A 21,278-nucleotide genomic window follows, 5' to 3' on the forward strand; every position below is an offset into this window, starting at 1 on the left:
CATCAAACAGCTTGTGTTTTCTTATGCAGAATGTTCAGCTCTCACTGCTGACAGAAAGAGGGATGGGTGAAGCCGTTCAAGAGTTTGTGGACAAGGAAGAGAAAGACGCCATCGAGGAACTAGTGAAGTACCAGCTGGAGAAGACACAGCGGTTTCTTAAGGAGCGCCATATTGATGCTCTGGAAGACAAGATCGACGAAGAGGTGAGCTTCTGACAGACAGACTCTCAAGAGTCCCGTTTTGTTTTGGTTTTGGTTGACCACTGTTTAAGTCTAATTAGTTTGGTTTCCTCATCTATAAAGTTGAGGGAAAAAGGAGGAATAAATTAAACAGTGTCTAGGCAGCACCCCGTAGAGTTTGACACGTAGCTGGTGCTGAGAAAAGGTTGGTTCCATCTTGGGAAGGCGTCCTTCCGAGAATGCTTCGGAATGAAGCTTGCAGCGTAAGAATTGCTGCTGTTTTACTTTTTTCATTAGTTTTGATTGGGCTTTTGAGTCTCACCTGGAGCATGTTTTCCCTCTGCATGTATTAAGGAGCAACAGAGAAAAAACTTCCATTGAGATTGAAATTTAAAATGTTGGCATGTCAAAAGCAAAATTAAAGGGTATGAACGTGGAGAAATTATTTGTGCAAAAGAAAAGGCTAGCATTTTCAACAGAACATTGAAAGGCTCATATGAAGCTTCAGAAGACATCAAACATTTCAGTAGAGCCATGAACAAAAGGCGTGAGAAGGGGGTTCACAGGAAGCATGACTGTCTGACAAGCTTGAGGAGGCTGTATTAACCGCAGTTAACTAAGGCCATGAACAGTAATGGATTTATGTGTCAGCTCTGCCTTAAGAAGGCGGGCGGGCAGTAAGTGCCCTGCTGGAACAGCTCGAAAGCAGTGTGGCTGTGGGTACTGGGGGCTGAGGAAGCCCTCTCTTTAGTGTGGCCCCAGGAAACTCAGTAAGACAGCAGGGAGACGGGAAAGACGCAGCAAAGTTACTGCTAGTGCTGACCTCCGGGGGAGTAGCCGGGAAAGTATTTTCAGTATAATGGTACAGACGAACAGTACTCTAAGAACGCAGAGCCGTACACACTGACACACTCATTTTCATCGCGTGCATGAGTGTGAGTAGAGACTTAAGGTTCCAGACACACTGGCAGGCATTGTAGTTACAGATTTGGATTACCTTCTCTATAGGACAAAACACTGTTTCATAAGTGCAGTCCCTTGCCTTTTGTCTTAATGCATTTAGCATGGTCCTCTTAAAGCCTTGTTGTGTTACGTGTGAATAGTATGTTCACTGCCAGGTGCCGGTCAAGTCAGAGCGGGTGTGTACTCAGCACCACTCACTCTGTGACTCTAGATGTGTTGGGTTGGTTGGTTTGTCTTTAGTAACACTGACTCGTGAGCTACACAGTGTGTGTGTCTGTATGTCAGTGGCAGCCAAGGGCGTGGCCTCTGAACTACACTGTCTGTGCTCAGAGTCAAAAGCCTCGTCATCTGTGTGCTGCTCCATCTGTAAAACGGGTTAGTCATGGAGTCTCCTCCTGGTTGTGAGGATTTAAACAGTGTCCAGCAGGTTGCCTCCTACCTGACACAGTGCCCTCCTCCCGCATTCTCTGTGAACGGCTGCACTTTTGGTACCCAGAGCACCGTGCCTTACTCTGCCAACCTTTTTGTTTTTCTTTTGAGACAGGGTCTCTCTATGTGGCTCTGGCTGTCCTAGAACTTACTATGTAGACTAGACTGGCCTAGAGCTCATAGGAATCCACTTGCTCTGCCTCCCGAGTGCTGAGATTAAAGATGTGCAGCACCACACCTGGCTTGCATGCTGGTTCCAGCAAGGTTGTGCTCTTGTCAAGGTTTCCTGTGACCGTTTTGCCAGCCCCCCTGTTGATCCCCCCTGTTGAGGTCCAGACTTCTTGAGACAGTTTTAACTTTTTCTTTCCTTAACGGAGTGTCCTCTCTGTTGGTGACCTTCGTCTCTCCATCCTCTTACGCTAGACTTCTCTGGGGCTCAGTCATTGAACCCTACATCTACGTACCCACTTTCTAACTTTGGTGGTGACTTCACAAGTCTCTCCCAAGCCCTTCCTCTCACTCCAGACTTTCACAGCTCACAGCCTCTTCCTTTGTATGGCGAACAGGTCTCAAAACACCCATTCTCTGCCCTGCTCTCCCAGTAGAGTTGGAGCGGATGCTTCAGGCGCACAGACCAAAAACCCATCAAGTTGCTCATGACTCTGTTCTCCGGTCACCTGTATTCTGATTGGCTCTGCTGTGAGAACATACACAGTGTCTGACTTTCTTTATTGTGGTCTAGGTCCGGCGTTTCAGAGAAAGCAGACAGAGAAATACCAACGAAGAAGACGATGAAGTGCGAGAGGTAATTTCCGGCTGCAGTGGCCCGTGTCCGTAGGTTGGGTATATTTGGACAGATTGCCCAAGGGTGTGTGTCCCGGAGTAAAGTCTCTGCGCCCTTGGTTAATGTGAGCTCAGCTCACATTCGTGACAAGTGTGTGGCTGTTGCTATTCTTCCCTCCGCTTTTATTGAAATATATTTGTACACGTGGTGGGCAGATTCGAAGAGTCCTCATTAATGAAAGTAGCATGTAGAGTCATTTCAAGTTAGAGTGTTGCAATCCTCAGTCTCCTTGAATGTCAGGAAAGGAAGATCTGAAACTGCTTGCTGAAGCTCTGGGCCTCTGTCTCGTGCTTGCTGCTGTCGTGATTGGAATGCACACTCCTGTTTTCTGGTTGTGTGTTCTTAGGTTTTGATTACTGTCACCGTGTCATGGTTATTTCACACACTGTTGACTCCTGAGGTTTTGTCTAGATTATTGTCAACCGGCGGTTTTCGTGGCCACTGTGCTGAGCTTCCTGCTTTTTACCAGCACATGTGGAAGAGGTCTGTTCCCTGACTACAGTGTAGTAAGTGAGGTGTGTGTGAAGGAGGTATTTATTAAGTTATACTGGAATTTGAACACGTTTGTACCTCAAAGTCTTGGCTTGGTGCCAGCCAGTGTCCTTTCAGGGGTCCAGGTTATCATAATACTATGCATGGCCAATCAATGGCTAAAATCGGGAAGCTTCTGAGTCCGTCAAACCAGGGCTAATCATGTGCCTAGGTGCACCTGTTGTGCTTTTTAATTTAAGGAAAAAAACAACTGATAAGGGTTCTCTTACATTTATTCCACTTGTATTCATCCTACAAGGGGCTCTTAAAATAGAAAAGAACGTGCTGGAAAGAAATATCCTCTGGTTCTTAGATCATCTGGTTAATCTTGATTAGCCCTTTTAACTGAACATATAATAAAGACAATTTTCACATTGAGTCCTTTTGGATCGAAGCCACTAGCCTTAGTTTTTCATTATCTTTTTTAAAAGGGTAAGAGCTGGGACTGAGGGTATAGGTCAGTGGCTGAGTGCCTACCTAGCATGTGTGAGAGTGTGGGATTTATCCCACCACCACCAAAAACAAACAACAAGCAAGTGGGACTGTGGATACTTCATACGGAAATGTAACATTTCAAACGGGAGTCCTTCAGAGGAATAAAACTGGCTTAAAACTTAGCTATATTTTTAAAACATTTACAGATAACAAGATTTCCTGGGCTTTTCAGTCTGTTTTCTGTTGCTGTATGAAAATTCCTGAGACCAGATAATTTATAAACTATAGAAATGTTTTGCGCTCACAGTACTGGAAGCTGGGAAGGCCAGAGAACATGGTGCCAGCATCTACTGAGAGTCTTCCTGCCGGGTTCTGATATGTCAGGTGGCATGCGAGGGAGGCAGTGAGTGTGTTAGCATTCTTTCATAACAGCCAAGTTACTGTAGATCTCACGAATCCACCAGTCCCATGAATAGATGAATCCATTCAGGAGGCCAGACCTCGTTATGCAGTGACCATACTGCTGATATGTGTGACTTTGTGGATGAAATTTAGAGCTCAGGAGAGTCTGGAAAGCATATTACACCATAGCAGTAAGCATTTCCAGAATGCTATAGGGTGCTGCCAGGGTTTTCAGCCTCAGCATCTTACTCAGGCAGTGAGTAATAGAGTTGACACTTTCCTAAGATGTAATTCACAACTTTGTCAGAATCTTTGAACTCAGAATGTGACTCCTCGTACCATGTTTCAGTTATTTTAACAGACAAATGGAAGTATTAGTCCTTTAATTTAGAGGGAAAAATAAATCCCATAGAGCTTCTTGTTCACATGAGAAAAACTCTTATTTCTTTAGACACAAGATGACTTGAAAACACAGGACCTGGACCAGTAAAGATTGGGTTTTATAGGTGCTGTGATCTCCACCCATGATCTCAACCCCACACCTACAATCCTTTAAAAATATAAGGCTATTCTTAGTCTGGCTTATAAAATCTTAGGTCCTTTCTGAATTTAGATGGAACTGGTACACCCTTTCCAAATGTGATTCTGAACCCCATGCAGAGTGAAAGCAGGGTTCACAGAATGGGAGGAGTGCTTATGAATTATACATACAAGGAGTTGGTGTCTACATTGCATTTAAAAAGGCTTCTAAAATTCAACAATAACGGCAACTAAAAAATGTACAAAAGCCTTGGATACATCTTTTCAAAGGTTTTCAAGTACTCCATCAGCACTTAGGATTCTAAGTATTCATAATGCAGAGACATGGCACCACCCACATTAGAGAAGCAAGATTGTAACCCAGGATGAGTATTGACACCTATGTGGAAAGCTTGGAGCCCTGTACCTCCTCGTAGGAGCACCTGGTGCCACTGGGGCCGAAGGCAGTGTGGCTTCTGAGAAAGATGAGATGCAGGATTACCGTGTGGTCCTCATACACTCCAGCTTAAGTATACAGCCAAGGGATTGGAAGTAGACTCTCAAGTGGATACTCATATACCAGTGTTCTTACAGTATGATTGACAGTAGCCAAGTTAGACACAGCCAGGTGTCAATCACTAGGCCATTGGATAAGCACAATGTATGCTCCTGCAAGGGAGTGTTAGCACACTGCTACAGCCTAACACATGCCCCAGTGTGCCTGAAATCCACACGCACACTGGGTGGGAAAGGCAGATTCAGATGGCAATGCAGCATTTCATCTGCCTCAGTCATAGGGGTGGAGCAGAACTGGGGTCCCCCAGGGACTTGGGGTGCCAAATGGGTAGAGATGAAGAATAAATCCCAGAGTCAGTAAATTCCAAGCCACTGCATAGAAGTGCTGAATTGGAACACTGGCTATAATATTTAAGAAAACGAAAGTAAAGATGGTATTCAGAAAAAGAAAAAAGGATTTAGGAATGGTGGTTGGTCACTCAAAACTGAGCATCACAGTGGGACATGAGGGTTTAAATGCTGTTGGGCGTCCCTGCTGCTTCAGAGGTGTGGTGCTAGCCTGCCTTCTAAGCACCGGGGTCCATGAGTGTGTATTCCCCACATCCCTCTCATCATGATATTTGGGCAAGGTCTTCTTTCTTGGGTCATGCTTCCTTTCTTTTTCTTTTTTTTCTTTAAGATTTATTTATTACACATACAGTAGTCTGCCTACATGCCAGAAGAGGGCACCAGATTGAATTGTAGATGGTTGTGAGCCACCATGTAGTTTCTGGGAATTGAACTCAGGACCTCTGGAAGAGCAGTCAGTGCTCTTAACCTCTGAGCCATCTCTCCAGCCCCCCCCCATGCTTCCTTTCTTAGCTGAGCATCTCCTTCACTCCTTTCCTAGGGCTGAGGACTGAATCTGGGCTCTCACACATGCTCGGCAAGTGCTGTGCAACTGAGCTAAACCCCAGTCTCCGCGAACAGCTTATTTTAATGTTTATGGAGTGTTCCTGTGGGGTGCCTGCTTATAGTAGGGTGGAAGCTATCTCTGTCCCCTCTCCCTCTTTCTTCTCTCTTCTTCCTCTCTCCTTCTCCCTTCGTTCTTGTATTTTTTGCCATGTAGAATATTCACTTGTTCCTGAAGCCTGTTGGCTTAAATCAGGACTAGTGGAAAGCTAAAGCCTTTTGGGAAGGAGAATGTGGGGCTTCCTCTTTGCATTCTGTTGTTATGAGTTGTACTAAAGCATACCCTATGTTGCCTGTCCTGTTAGTTACATGCCAGTCTTGCAGGGTCTCCTGGACTCTGTGCTCTGTTAGTTACATGCCAGTCTTGCAGGGTCTCCTGGACTCCCTGCTGTATTCATCAGCACAGTTCTGCTGTTTTCTGTGTCTCTGTCCTGTTGGACTGGCTTCGGGAACACTGAGCCCTTGTTCTGTGCTTCAGCACTGCTGAAGTAGCAGTGAGCTCTGTTCTTTGGAAATTTGGCTAGCTCATCTGTAAAACTTCCTTGGTGTCTGGATGGTGGTTTTTGTTTTGTTTTGTTTGTTTAACTTTATGCGTATGACTCTTGCCTGCCTGTATGTCTGTGAATCACAGGCCTGCCTGGTACCCTGGTAGACCAGAAGAGGGAGTTGGACTACCTGAAAAGGGAGTTACTGGCCGTGTGAGCTGCCTTGTGGGTGCTGAGAATCCAACCAGGCCCTCTGCAACAACAGCTAGCGCTCTTGACCTCTGAGTCATCTTTCCAGCTCTGGGATGGTGTTTTCAAATAATTTTCTCTAAAGTCTTGGATAATTAGACTGTTGATGCCATGCTTTTTTTCCTTGGGTCCCTTTAGGTTCTTTTCACGACTTGCATTACAAGTCATTTGTTTATCCTAGCATTGCATGTGCATGTATATGCATGTGTGGACATGTGTGCAGAGGACAGTCTTGGATGTCTTTTCTCTCTAGGGGTTGCCATAGGGTGTCCTCCTCTATGAGTCTCTGCCTGATGTTTCGAGACAAGGTCTCTTACTGAACCTGGAGCTTACTGATGTCACCGAGCTGACTGGGCAAGCAAGCTCCTAAGGTTGTCTGTCTTTTCCCTAGTGCTGCCATGCTAGGCACATGCTGGCCTGGCGCTCACAAAGTAGTCTGGGCTGTTTGTGAGCCCCCAGCAATCCGCCATTCTTGGCCTCCCCGGTGTTAGAATCACAAGTGTCGATCACTGTGCATGGCTTTCACATGGTGCTGGGCTTCACCTCATCCTAATGCTTGCGAGACAGGCACTTTGTCTCCGGAGCCCATCTCCCGAGCCCTTTCCTCACCTCCTCGAAACTGAATTAATCTACCTCCTTCCTCCCATATCCACCCCACTCCTGTCCTGCCGTGTCACTTAGCCCCCTCTCATGGCCGGTGGTGTCCCATTGGAGCCTAGGAATTCTGGTCTCCTACTAGTAGACTCATAGCTTGCTTTTTAGGTAAGAAAGGCAATTGTTACATCTCAGCACTTGTGACTTCGCCCTTCTCAGCTTCCTCCAGATGCCTGCATTTATTAACTGCTCTTCAGGGACAGTGTTTGTGGTTTTCAAGTTGTATTAAAAACCTGTTTTGGGTTTGTTCCCTTTGTTGTATTTTTGACTGATTGAGTGGAGAGGTTAGGGCACAACTTGCTTTCATTCTCTTTTTAATGAAAAATCTGTTGATTGTAGAGTTAAGAATGTTTGGCTAATTCAGATTTCTTACAAAATGAAGAAAATAGATATTCTTGGTTCTAAGATGTTAATTCTCAGAAGCCTTTTTGTAGCAATTTATAAGATTCCGTATTTATGTTTTCTGAGTATAAAAGTACTGTTTTAGGGGAATGACATATTCAAAAATAAGAAAATAAATGAACCCTAGAATTTCAGCACTCAGAGAAAAACTTGCAAGTTTTTTTCTCTCTTCTCCTCCTTCTCTTCCTTGCCCTCCTCCTCCTCCTCTTCTGAGCTCATTCTAAAAAGAGCCCTAACCCTAGCATTGTATAGGGTGAGGCTCCATCTTCAGCACTGCTTCTGGTTCTGAGAGTGCTGACTACGAAACCGAGTTTCTCGGTGGCCCTTGTAAGAGGTCTCCTGCAGGCTGTAGGACAGGTGCAGGTAACTGAGCGGGGTTGTAGAAGAGTCCTTTTGCATTTGCACAGCACACTTAGTGTTTGCGGCGTTGTGAGTGGGTTGAATGTCCACGTGACTGGACGGGCGGTGGGTAAGATGCTGCTTCTCCTGATGCACTGTTTCTGCTGTACAGGCCATGAGCAGGGCCCGGGCGCTCAGATCACAGTCAGAGAACTCCGCCTCAGCCTTCAGTGCCGATGACCTCAGTTTTGATATAACGGAACAGACAGCAAATGACTCTGATGACAGCGTGTCAGCAGTGCCTAGCAGAGGCCGGGGCCGAGGCCGAGGGCGAAGAGGAGGCAGAGGGCAGAGTTCCGCGCCAAGAGGAGGGTCTCAGAGAGGCCGAGGTGAGCACTCACCTTTGCCTTCCAACACTTCACACTTGCAAAGCTACAAGAGAAAGTCCAGATCGTGACCTTTGGTCAGAATCGAATTACAAGGTTTTGTTTCTAAAACAATTCTTTCCTTATTTTTTGTGACGTGCACAGCTGCCTGTAGAGCAACGGTGATAGGCACCCTGGGCTCAGATGAATTGTGTCTGGCCACATGCAGCACTGGGTTTTAGTTGTTTTCAAGCTACAGTGAAGCACTTCTCGTGTATGTATTCCCTCATGGATGGAGGTAAAGAACAGTACAGTGAATGAAGGAAAATGGCTAGTGAATCACAGCTCCAGATCATAAAAACATTGCTACTGTGAAGTCAAAAAACTATGTGCTCATAGTCTCCATGAGCTTGTTGAAAAATGAAAACCACTCTAAAAACTTGATTTCTAAAGGCAGTCACAGCATTGCTGGCATTGTTGTCCTGGGATGGTCCAGATGATAGAACATGGTCATCCAGTGACTTCCTGGTATGGTCCATAAGTGTATCACTAGAAACAGTTCTTAGGGCTGGAGAGATGGCTCAGGGCTTAGGAGCACTGGCTGTTCTTCTAGATGACCTGGGTTCAGTTCCCAACACCTACACAGCAGGTCACAATTCTCTGTAACTTCCCATGCCCTTTTCTGCTCTGCAGGATCCTGCATACATGTGGGGCACATAAACTTACATAAACACACTCACATACACATAAAAATAAAAGGAATAAAAAGTTTTAAAATGTTTTATCTGTGAGAATGTGAGCTGGTAACTTACATTGCGACTTAATATAAGAGCACTGAAGAGTTGGGCATGGTGGCGCACACCTTTATCCTAGCACTTGGGAGGCAGAGGCAGGTGGATCTCTGTGAGTTCGAGGCCAGCCTGGTCTGTAGAGCTAGTTCCAGGCTACACAGAGAAACCCTGTCTCAGAAACAAACAAAACCAAAAAGAGCTCTGAAGAGTCTGCCCATGATTGTGTTTACCATCTTTAGGTTTACAGGGTGTGTCCCTTAGCGGTAATGGAGCACCAGTGTGACCAAGCACAGTCTGCACTCTGGTCCTCAGGCTCTAGGTCTTCACCTACACTGCTGGCGTTCTGTGCATAGCTTGTTACTGAGTTTTCACTCCTGCGCGTGCTCACTTAGCTGCCAAGGGACTGTTGCTGACCACTTGTGACTCTACTTGCAGACCCTGGGCTGGAGACGGCCACGCGAGGCAGGTGCTCAAAGGCCACTACATCAGCATCTAGAAACATGTCCATCCTGGACGGTGAGTATAGGTAGTGGTGACCACACTTACAAACTCCGGCACAGAAAGACTAGACGTGCCTCATTAGTAAGTGACACTTGTGTCCGTTCACTGTCGTCAGCTCTGTTGGGGTGACAGTATCACTCTTTAGAGGTGTGTCTTAGGGCTGGGGCACGTCTACAGCTTTGCAGTAAAGCAGTGGCCTTGCATGTGCCAAGTCCTAGCCATCTCCCAGCTACTGAGAACATGAAAGGAGAAACTGAGAAATCCTTGCCATACATACATCCGAGTTACTGGTGCTTTCTAACTTTTTAGTATGACTTCACTTTCTCTGACAGATTCCCAAAGACATAGAGAAATGGGGGCAGTGAGGGCGGGTAAAGGTGAGAGACGCTGGTGGCCTCAGTGGACATGGGGGCTAAGCTGAGGTAATGAATCTGGCTGATTAAACACTTGGATCCCAGTGCCTTGTAGACACAAAACAGTTATTACTATAAAAAAGGGAAACAGTGACACTACAAAAAGATTTAAAGAGAGTCTCCTGTTGGCATTGTGGTTAAGGTGTCAGCAATTAGTTAAGCTTGGTGCCTTTTTCTCACATAACCTCCTCTTCCCTCAGCTTGCTGTCTCTGAGGGTCTTGTGCAGTTTTGCCAGGTTAAACCTAAATATGGTGTTCTTCTCTGTCCTGTTTAGGATGCGCTGAGCTCATAGGGGTGTGTTTCATTGTGTCTAGAAAACCCTCAGCTGTCACCCCTCAGATACCCTGCTCTACTCGCGAACTCCTCTGCAAATCCCTCCATCCCCGTCACCCTCCTCACTTCCGTTAGTCTCCCTTGTTCCTCTAGACATGCTGATTCTTTTCTTTTTGTCATAATTACGCCATTTCACCTTTCCCTTTCCTCCCTCCAACCCTCCCTCATACCCCCTCATATTCTTTCAGATTCTCTTTTCACTACTTGGTGCATGTGTATGTGCATATGGTGTTTTTAACCTGGAGGTGCTGGCTGTCAGCACCCCCGGAAGACACATCATCGAAATTATGCTTCTAGATGTCCACTGTAGGCAGAGCAGTGGACAGGTGGAACGGGGCATGCTCCAGAGAGCACAAGATGGTCCCTGTTGGGAAAAGAAGAAATTATATGCTGTAAATGAGAGTTGACAGCCAGATGTTTTTCCACTGGAGTTAGTCAGCAGAAGACAGTGACAGAGCAGATTCAAACACCCGTGGCCACTGCCTTTCCGGGAGATTTTCACCTGAGCCACTCTGTCTGTTTTCATGCTAATAGCTCTGGGTATGGCCACCTACTTCCTGCCAGGCTCTTGCCAAAGCAGTTTGCATTAAGTGCCTCTTTATCCTCAGAGTGATTTTCTGTGTGAAATATTGGCACTGTTTTACAGGTGAGGAAATTGAGACTTGAAAAAGCCAAGTCACTTGGCAGTGGGTGCTAGCTAGAAAGTCGGAATGGGTCCAGCTCCAGGGCCAGGCCTGCCTGCCTTACAAAGCACAGCGTGTCTTCTGGTGAACGTCACCTTGCTTCCTAAGTATCCCGTCATCGTTTGCTAGGGATCAAAGGGAAATTTCCTTGAGTTCCAGGACCTCAGCATTTGGGAACTGCTAGTAAGTCCTGCCAGAGTGTTCCTGAAAGCACTGGGCTCCCCGGCTTTTGTCTGTTTTCCCTTATTCTCCCGTTTAGAAAGCAGGGTGAGGCCAGAGAGAGAGAGAGAGAGAGAGAGAGAGAGAGAGAGAGAGAGAGAGAGAGGGAGGGGAGGGGAGGGGAGGGGAGGGGAGGGGAGGGAGGGGAGGAGGGAGAGGAGAGGATGGCCCTGGGCACTGCCTTCCGCCCTCCTCTCAGACAGCACAAGATCCGGCAGGGATGTGAGCTTGAGCAGAGTAACGTTGGGCTGGGTAGAAAGACCTCGCTCACCCTGAAGGGTACCTCGGCTTTTTCAGTGTCTGTCTTTGCCCTCTTTAGAGTGGAGGTTGTCTGAGAGAAGCCATGTTTGATGTTAGCAAATGACAGTGCTTAGGAGAAAACAAACCTCAGTCAGCTGTTTGGATCTGTTAGAAGGTTCGATGTCAGGGGACATGTTAGCCAAACTTCAAGTTTCTATAAAGCAAAATGTGAGGACTTAAGAAAAGTTTTATCCGGGGGTCAAGGATGTGTGATTCGTAGGATTCTCCTCTGGGGGTTCTCCTGTGCCCAGTGTGGCTACAAGGGAGAGGAGTGAGAGCTTGTGTCAGCTGCAAGCCTGGGAGGACCACTGTAGTCCACTCAGCTGAGCGGTTAAGTTACTGTAGTTAACCACTGTAGTCCACTCGGCTGAGCGGTTAAGTTACTGTAGTTAACCACTGTAGTCCACTCGGCTGAGCGGTTAAGTTACTGTAGTTAACCACTGTAGTCCACTCGGCTGAGCGGTTAAGTTACTGTAGTTAACCACTGTAGTCCACTCGGCTGAGCGGTTAAGTTACTGTAGTTAATCACTGTAGTCCACTCGGCTGAGCGGTTAAGTTACTGTAGTTAACCACTGTAGTCCACTCGGCTGAGCGGTTAAGTTACTGTAGTTAACCACTGTAGTCCACTCGGCTGAGCGGTTAAGCCTTCTTCTTCCAGGTGTTTTTATAAAGTATTTCTAGTGTGAGCATACGTATGAATTCTGTTTGTTACTATATTTGAACTTGAGATGGATTCTGTGTACTTCAAGTGTATATAGTTTCACAGCTTTTCAGATTCCAGACTATAATTGGTTTTCTAATTGTTCATCTTAGGTTTTTGTAGGTACAACTTAAAAACCCTTCAGCTGAAGAAGTGGGTAGATTTTTAAAAAAATTATATTCAGAACTATGTAACAGGCATTTTATCTTTTATGCTAGCTTTCAGATCTACTCGACAGCAGCCTTCCAGAAACATTGCCACTAAAAATTACTCAGAGGTAAGAAAATGGCTAGAGATTTGATTTTAGCAGTGTTTTCTGAGTTTTGGACTTTGTAATGGGGACAGAGTGTGAACATCAACACTGGTAAGAACTTGATTATTTAGGCTCTTTTAAAACTAGCAGCAAAATCCAGTGGTTCACATTATTAGAAGTCCATTAGTGTTGTGTGTTTTGAAGGGCAACACTGCTGAGCTAACGGCATCCAAGGAGGTGCTCTTTTCATGCCAGTGTGGCCTAACGATTGAGTAGACCAGAGTTGGGGATCCTTGTGTCCTGCTGCAAGTTCCACATGGGCCTTGCTGTCCCTTGGGAGGTAGAGAATTCAGGATAGGTCTGTCCTGCTGTCTCACCCTCACAATCCATGAATTTTTTTAATGATTTATTTTTATTTAATGTACATTCGTATCTTTCGCACACATATGTCTGTGAGAGGGTGTCAGATATTTCGGTATTAACAGACAGTTGTGAGCTGCCAAGTGGGTGATGGGAATTGAACCCCGGTTCTCTGGAAGAGCAGCCAGTGCTCTTAGCCACTCATAACAATCGATGTATGTTAAGGCCCAGGCTGGGACTCTCCTTCCTGTGCCAGAGGATTCTGCTTGGTGAAGGCCCATCCTACGCACTGCAGGCTGTGCAGCAGCGCCCTTGACATAGCCTGCCATTCTTTCCTAATCCGCACTTCAGTTAGGGGAAAGCATAGCACATGCCTGTCAGGTGTCAAAACAACACCAAACACAGAGCGTGATCGGGTGACATAGATCTTTGCTGACTCTTAACACGTCATATCTACCTATCTGCTACTTCCTGGTCTGGCACCTTATTTAAAATTGGAGCTGAAAGGTGGGCTTGGTAGCACAAATCAGTAATCTCGTCACTCAGCAGGCAGAAGCCAGAAGATTGCAAGTTTGAAACTAGCCTGGGCTACTTAGGAAAATCTTGGAGCTGACACACTTGAGGTCCATCACTTTATCAGAGCCTAGGAAGAAATCTGGGGGGCAGGGGTGAATCACGCAGCATTCTGTGTCCTTGGGGACCCTGGCTCAGTAATTGCCAGGAGAGAAGTGGGCCTTGGAGCAGCGAACAGCATCTGTGAAGGAAGAGATACCTCGTGGAGGTCAGGCTGGGTTTGCCTTATTCTCCCAGACACGGAGATCAGACCTCACTGCTAGACAGTTGCTCTGCCACTGAGCCACACACGGCTGAGTTTTGCGCTAATCCCAAGTGTTTCTGGAGTTGGCCTGTACACACGTCTACCGTCTACACATGCGTCTTGATATTCTGTTCTTCAATTCATGTGTTGAGATGAACCTGCTGCTTTGTGTCCTCCCTTCTGTAGACTATCGAGGTGGATGAATCTGATGAAGACGACATTTTCCCTACCAGTTCCAAGGCTGATCAAAGGTAGGCCAGGGACCTCCTTAAAATCAAAAGTACAATAATCCAGAGTTGCATGGCAATACATCTTTCTGTGCCAGAGAGGATCAATGGAATTCTTTTCATCTAGCAAAGTATGTAGACAGAAAATGGTATGGTTCAGCACTGCTGTTTCTTTTGAAAAGTAGCCTGTGATTCATGTCTCCTGGTCTTTATTGCCCAGCTCCCTTCTTCATGAAAGATTGTCTCTTCAGTAGTAGAGAATGCTTTTGTGAGTTCTGGATTTTGGCTTTGGTTTTTACTATATAAATTTTTCTGTGCTTAATGTACACAGGACTACACAAAACACATGAAGAAGCTGATAGGAACTTTGGAGTACTTATATGCCTGACTAGGTTTTCTCTAGAGTACTTATGAAGCTGACTGGGCTTCCTCTAGAGTACATATGTGGCTGACTGGGCTTCCTCTAGAGCACTTATATGTCTGACTGGACTTCCTCTAGAGCATGTATATGTCTGACTGGACTTCCTCTAGAGTATTTAGAAGCTGTCCGGACTTCCTCTAGAGCACTTATATGAATGACTGGACTTCCTGTGGAGTACCTATGTGGCTGCCTGGACTTGCTCTGGAGTACATATGTGACTGACTGGAGTTCCTCTAGAGTACTTACGAAGCTGACTGGACTTCTCTAGAGTACATATGTGTCTGACTGGACTTCCTCTAGAGCACTTATATGAATGACTGGACTTCCTGTGGAGTACCTATGTGGCTGCCTGGACTTGCTCTGGAGTACATATGTGACTGACTGGACTCCTCTACAGTACCTATGTGTCTGACTGGACTTAGAGAGTACTTAAGTGGCTGATGTGGACTTCCTCTGTAGTACTTACATGTCTGGCTGGACTTACTCTGGAGTACTTACCTGACTGACATGGACTTACTCTAGAATGGCTGAAATAGTCTTAATTCTGGAGGACTTAATTGAATCATTTTGGAATACTTATAAAACTACTTAAAAATCACTTTTTTCTCCTTAATTAGGGGGCTGGAAAGATAGCTCCGCAGTTGGCAGTTGAGTGTACTTGGTGCTCTTATGGACAGCCTGGGTTTGGTTCCTGGTACCGACACAATGGCCCACAGCCACTTGTAACTTGAGTTCTAGGAGGACACATCTGTCCTCTAGGCGCTGTGTGTGTGCACCTAGTGTGTGCGCATTTTCCTTACAAAGAAAATAGTCTGTAGCCCCCTTTTCTTCTGCTTTTCAACACTTTGTGTTTTCACATTCTGTTAGGTCTGATGGATGTAGCAGATTTTGATAAGGCTGAAGACTTAGATAAATTGTCCTGGAAGGGGTTGAACACATACAACTGCATTAAGGATGATTGAATGAGTTCATAATTGTGGGCAAAATGTTATGATTCGGGCCCTTGATTGTGAGTTCTTGTGGAAAAGCACGAGTGTCTGGGGACGGGGTAGAGATGCTCTGGAGAGCGGAGAGCTTGTCTCAAGGTCCTCTGTGTGCTGTGAAGGGTGTGTGCTGTGAGGGGCCCGGTCCTGTGGGTGTGACATGATTAGCGCTTGGGTGATGCTAGCATGTCAGACTGTGGTCTAGTTCTTAGATGAGCCCCTAGCTCTTTAAAAACCAGATGTTTTCCCATTTGACAGATGATGAAACTTACGTATAGAGGGGATAACATAGCCAGGAAATGGTTTTCTTTCTTTGCTTTTTTGTTTGTTTGTTTGGGTTTTTTGAGATGGGTTTCTTTGTGAGGCTTTGAAGCCTATCTCACTCTGTAGATCAGGCTGACCTCGAACTCACAGAGATCTGCCTGCTTCTGCCTCCCAAGTGCTGGGATTAAAGGCATGCGCCACCAACGCCCGGCCAGGAAATGGTTTTCTTACCATTAAGGTTTTGTTTTTTATTAGAAAATATTTGCTATAAAAACATTCAATAATTGAGAAACAAATAGTGCTGTTCTTAGGACTCCTCAGAGAAATAGAGCTTGTCAGCTGCACATACACACACAGTGTGAATATGTAGTGTATTATCTTGGTGTACATAGACATATAAAACTATATACATTAAAGAGAGCTGTGTGTTGTTTGTACTCAGTGGTTGCTATGGGATTGAGCACTTATAATTAGTAGTGCATTTTTGCAGTGTTCTCATTTACCTTTGGGTTTTTCTCTCTTCCTCAGGTGGCCAGGCACAACATCTAGCAAACGGATGTCCCAGAGCCAGACAGCCAAGGGGGTTGACTTTGAATCAGATGAGGTAATAGTCACGTCAAACTGTCTATGAAATGTAAGTGGAGACCACTGGCTAAGCGCTGCGGGTTACATTTTTAGGCTCCCTGATGTCCTTGCTGTGACCTGTAATGATAAAAGTCAGTAAGTGCCCATCAGTGTAATTACCCGCAAAGGCCTGTGAGTTTTTAAAACACAATGTTCGCTCTGCTCTCATTTGTCCCATTAACAGGGTCGGAGCTGGGTTGGCTTTTCCTTTTAGTTTCTGCTGTTCATATTTGGAGAGTCGGGTGATGCTGGTGCAGGGGCTTTTAAGGTTGCCCTGGTGAAATGTTCCCTACACCCACCATGTTCCTCACCCTGGACAGAATGCTACCTCAGCGCAGGCACTCGGCAAGGGCAGAGCAGAGCAGTGGTCTGCACCTGCTCTCACAGGCTTTCACTCACGAGCAGTGGGGAGAAGGGCATGCACCTCCCCGTGTCCATCTGCTGTTGGATGAAGAGGGGCTAGCTGGGAGACTCGGGACTCTGGCCTGGCCTGTTCCCACGGCTGCCACTTGAATCTCTGCAGGCCTCGCAGAAGATGTTTTTGTTGAATCTGCCTTTACTTTCATTTACTTTTTATGTTTTAAAAAATTATAGTCATAACACATAACATAAAAATCACATCACCGTTCATGGTGACATGTTGCTCCCAGTAGGGAAACAGGAACACATGTGACGCCCATGAATGGTAGAGTTTAAAATGCGTATACCAAGGGGTGAGAGGGTGGCTTGGTGGCCGGCCTGCTGCGTAAGCATGAGGACCTTAGACCTGTTGTCCAGCACTCACATAGAAGCTGGGCATGGCCACACGTACCTGTAATCCCAGAACTGGGGTACGGTGATGCTTGGATTCCAGGGGCTTGTAAGCAAATGCGTGTCACAAAAATGCATACACACAGAAGAGAAGAAAGTGTGTATACTGTTTCTCATTTAACTACAGAGAACTGAAGGCACATACCAGTTTTCATTCATGTCTTTAGCATGTGAATCAGCAAAACAGCTGAATTTGTGATCCTCAAGGCATCCATTTCTCACTAGAGAACTTGGTAAAACATGGATTTGTTAATGTCATAAGTAAAGTCTAATACTAAATAATCATTTCTTTTTATTAACATTAATGAAAACAAATGTATATGTAAACATTAATTTATCTTTCTAATATATAGCTATAAAGTACAATCCATTTAATACTATCTTTCATCAGATAGTTGTTTTTTGCTTTCTGACTGGGTTTGAACCCTGGGCCTAGGCAAGCCCTCAACCACTGAGCTGTAACTCCAGCCTTTTTTTTTCATTCCCTTGAGACAGGGCCTCACACAGTTACCAAGGCTTTGAACTCTTTCTGTAGCCCAAATGGGCCTTGAACATGTGATCCTCTGGCCTCAGCCTCCCCTGCAGTTGGGATGACATGCCTGTGACATCAGACCTCCCTAGTTTTCATTCTCATTAACTCTTAGTTAATGTCTGATATTCATACTTATTCTTATCATGCTTGTAGCCTACATCCCATTGGCTTGGGAACACTGGAATCAACTTTTTTTCTGCAAAAGCCGAAAGACAGCTTTGCTTGGCTCTTTCCTCCATTGGGTCGAAAGCAAATTATTCTATCATGAAATGGGTGACAGGAAACAGGAATCATGGTCCTGCAGACTTGGTGCTTTTTCCTGTGGCTTCTTTGTCTGTCACCTGGATTTCCAAGAAGGCAAACACAGTGATAAGTGTAATTGAGGCCAGCACGACATCCAGTGGGTAAAGCGACGGCTGTACAAGCCTGGCAGCCACGTAGGAGCCCTGAAGCTAACAAAGAGTGTATGGAGAAACCCAGCCTCATGACAGGGCACACAACCATGCATGCGTGCACATGCACATACGCATAATAGTAAAATAATAATAATAATGTGAATGAGAAAACTTCACGAATGGAGTAGAAGTGACTTGAATAAATTCTGTCCTAGATTTTCCATACCTTGTGTAACTTTATCATGATTTGTGACTGGGAGAAATGTGTGCATTGTGTTTTAGGGATATATGCAAGACCTGGTAGATTTTTATTCTAATGCAAAAAGAATTGACTTGGGCATTTACATTTTATAGTATCAGAGGAAATAGGTGAAAAAAATGTCATTTCCCCTGATTCTATTTTGCATAATAAGAATTTCTATCCTGAATCAACAGAGGATGAGTGGTTGCTGACATAACATTTGTGCCATTTCAGGACGATGACGATGACCCTTTCATGAGCAGTAGTTCTCTAAGAAGAAGCCGAAGATGATGTTTTTAATGGAGCATGATTGTCATGCTACAGGAAGAAGTCAAAGTGCCGCATGCTGCCTCTACAGCTGAAGATGCCCTTAACTAAGGAGTCTGCAAAGTCTGCCAACCAGGAAGCTAGTATATGGGGTTTATACTGTGTTTCCTGAACGTGACTCCGCTAAGCCATTTCCTAGCCCAGTGGTAAGGAGACTGCTGCTTCTCCTTAGTCTATAGTCTGGTTGTTGGCACTATCTAGGGATGCTTTGCCATGTCACCTGATAAACTGTTTCCTGCTGTAAGAGCTTTGCTAAAATGCCATTCTTGAGTGAGGATTGGAGAAAAAGCTTCCATTATTTATTTCTGCCTCATGTCAAAGACTGTCGGCCTCCTGTGTCACAGCTAGCAGAGTTGATGGGAAAGCTCACAGACCTGGTCCCTTCATGTTGTAAGTATTTCTCGGATCCGGAGAGCAAGAGCAAGGTCCTTCAGGGGAGCAGCCTGAGCCCGTGTCAGTCACCGTGTGTGGGTTTCAGCACTGGAGGATCAGCCGCGAAGAATCAGGCTGGAAGAGCCTTGTATTTCAGTAGTTAGTGTAAAGCTTTTGTTAAATACATTTCTTTTTCATTCGGGTTATGTTCCCATTGAGCAGTAGTCTTTCTCTTGATCTGCGTCATTAATGACACACTTTCTTTTTCTCTCTCATATACTTGTCAGGTGGAAAAGGGTTAGAGAATTTTTCTGTCTTAAAAGTATTGAAAGGCTCTTTTTAGGCAAAGCACCCAGCTGACCTTTGTGGTTGGGCCAGGCTGACATACTGAAACGGAGCTGCTCGGTGTCAGTTCCAGGGTTTCTCATCAGCAATACTTTATCACGGTGCTAGCTGTTACACAGCACCTCTGCAGAGACAAGCTGAAAACTGACTGATACAGCTGTGTCAAGTTCGTATTTTCATACTTGTTTTAGGAAAGAAATAAAAGTGTTACCCCTTCCGTGTTGAGTTAAATAATCTCATTCCCTCTTCCACACTCCAGAGGCCTCTGCTGGTCTTATTCATTTTATAAGTGTGTTCAAACACTCCTTGAGAAAATGCAGCACCTTCTGACACAACAGCCTGATGTTCTTCATAGACATTAGTGCTTGGGCTCAACATTGTTCATGGCCATCAAATTTAATCCTGCTGAACTCACCAAGTATTGGGGCCCAGCACCCGACAGCAGGGCTGCTGTACCACATTGTCTTGGAAATGGTCTGAGTTGGAGTTACACTCCCACACTGACGAGCTGCTCAGAACATGCTTTGTAACTGATGTGAGCTCAGGATTGTCAGCAAGGAGTGTTGACAGCAGAAGGCCAGGTCCTGTGAAATCCCTCGGGGCAGCTTACCCGCATCTTTATCACTGGAAATACACAGTGTTCCCCGGGTTTGAATGGGATGGAGACGAGTGGAGCTCTGTGGGGTGGAGGCTAGTGAGGAGGCGGTCCTCTCTAACGCTGAGTCGTGGGCAGCAGCAGCTGGTGGCTTGACTTGTGTGCCAGTGAAGCGTTCCTCGGTGAGTGACAGCGAGGACTCGGTCACTGAACTTCTTGACAGGCTCCTGGAAAGGAAGGTTAGTGAGGCTTTTCCTCTACTGAAAACCGTGGCTAGGGCGTGGACCGATGCTGACAGCTGCTGGGGGAAGTGAGTGCCTGGCAGGAGAGAGCATGGACATCTTCCGTGCGAGCGGCATGCATCACGCCCTAGCAGTGTGGTGAGAACAAGGGAAATGGCCGTGATTGCAGGTCACGTGTAACGGGCTATACCACAGAGCAAGCCTCGAGCTTGTTTAGAGGTGGTAAAATCTGGCATGGGTTCTTTGGTGACAGTTTTCAAACCTCTGGGTGTCGGGTGGATGGAATCTTCTGACCTGGACCAACAAGTTGTTCTTCAGTGGCAGGTTTCTGAGGGGGAGCACCAGGGATTCAGAAACTGAACAAGATAGGAAAGTTGGGCTCAGGAAGTCTTGCAAAGCTGTGTCTTTGTGCCGAGCAAGTTTATTAAGAAGGACAACATCTTCTATACACTTGGTTGAAAGAAAATGGGACATAGCAGAGAGCTGTCTTACAGTGAGATGAAGTCAGCAGGAAGCTAATCAAGCCACGTTGCACAAGGGGACACAGTGCTTCATAGACTGAGCATGCAGAGGATATCCAGTCTCTTCTGAGGGAAAAGATGGGCTCCCAGGAACCAAAACCTTAACTCCTTCAGGGCCCAGCCCCAGCCCAGATCTTGTCCAGTCTGCCCCCGGGCAGGAAAACAGAATTTGTCCTTTCATGGGGGCCTCTTGGAAAAGCCTTGGATCAGCCTGGTTCCCAAAGACCTCCAGACGGTCTTTGAGCACCTCCAGTTGTTCTTGTAGGATGTGATAGATCCACGATGAAGACCTTTGTCTTTTATGCTAACCAAAGAGTCCATTTCTCCCCGGCAGTGTTTCCTGTGAGTACGTGTGGAGAGGGCATGGTGCCTCTAGTTGTACAAGTCAAACCTCTAGACAAATTTTATTTCAGGAACACAGAAAACTGAATTTCATAAAATTGCTGATGACAAAATTATAGAAAAGCTGTGCCTTAAACTATGAAGTGAGACCTTGGAGGTGCTGCTCCCAGGAGCCAGTGGGATGTGATCACCACTGGAAAGCAGCGTGACAGCAATTCAGAGCACTCGCTCGTGCTGTTGGGAGCACTCAGGGCGTATCGACAGCAAATCTCTTGAGTTTTGCAGCGATTGAGAATGTATGCAGCGAAACTGTAATTATCCTTGATTGTGTGTGCATGTTGTAGTTTATCTGTTTCTGCTCATTACATGGGATGGCTCATTTGATGAGTTTCACATGGAAAGG

The 21,278-nt window shown here is 45.8% G+C and overlaps 1 protein-coding gene across 3 annotated transcripts in view; it reads left to right on the plus strand.

The window, feature by feature from the left end:
• The window catches only part of Mre11 (MRE11 homolog, double strand break repair nuclease), a 47,966-nt gene extending 28,574 nt beyond the window's left edge, over positions 1–19,392 (plus strand). For all 3 annotated transcript variants that reach the window (XM_040735222.1, XM_040735221.1, XM_040735223.1), the window contains 8 exons: positions 30–203; positions 2,314–2,376; positions 8,071–8,287; positions 9,490–9,570; positions 12,423–12,481; positions 13,821–13,885; positions 16,058–16,133; positions 18,366–19,392. In XM_040735222.1, coding sequence (XP_040591156.1) covers positions 30–203; positions 2,314–2,376; positions 8,071–8,287; positions 9,490–9,570; positions 12,423–12,481; positions 13,821–13,885; positions 16,058–16,133; positions 18,366–18,422 — 792 coding nt within the window. In that variant the 3' untranslated portion in view covers positions 18,423–19,392. The remainder of the gene's footprint in view (positions 1–29; positions 204–2,313; positions 2,377–8,070; positions 8,288–9,489; positions 9,571–12,422; positions 12,482–13,820; positions 13,886–16,057; positions 16,134–18,365) is intronic.
• The last annotated feature ends 1,886 nt before the right edge of the window (positions 19,393–21,278 follow it).

This window comes from Mesocricetus auratus, unplaced genomic scaffold (assembly GCF_017639785.1).
Source record: "Mesocricetus auratus isolate SY011 unplaced genomic scaffold, BCM_Maur_2.0 Super-Scaffold_100044, whole genome shotgun sequence".
NCBI lineage: Eukaryota > Metazoa > Chordata > Mammalia > Rodentia > Cricetidae > Mesocricetus > Mesocricetus auratus.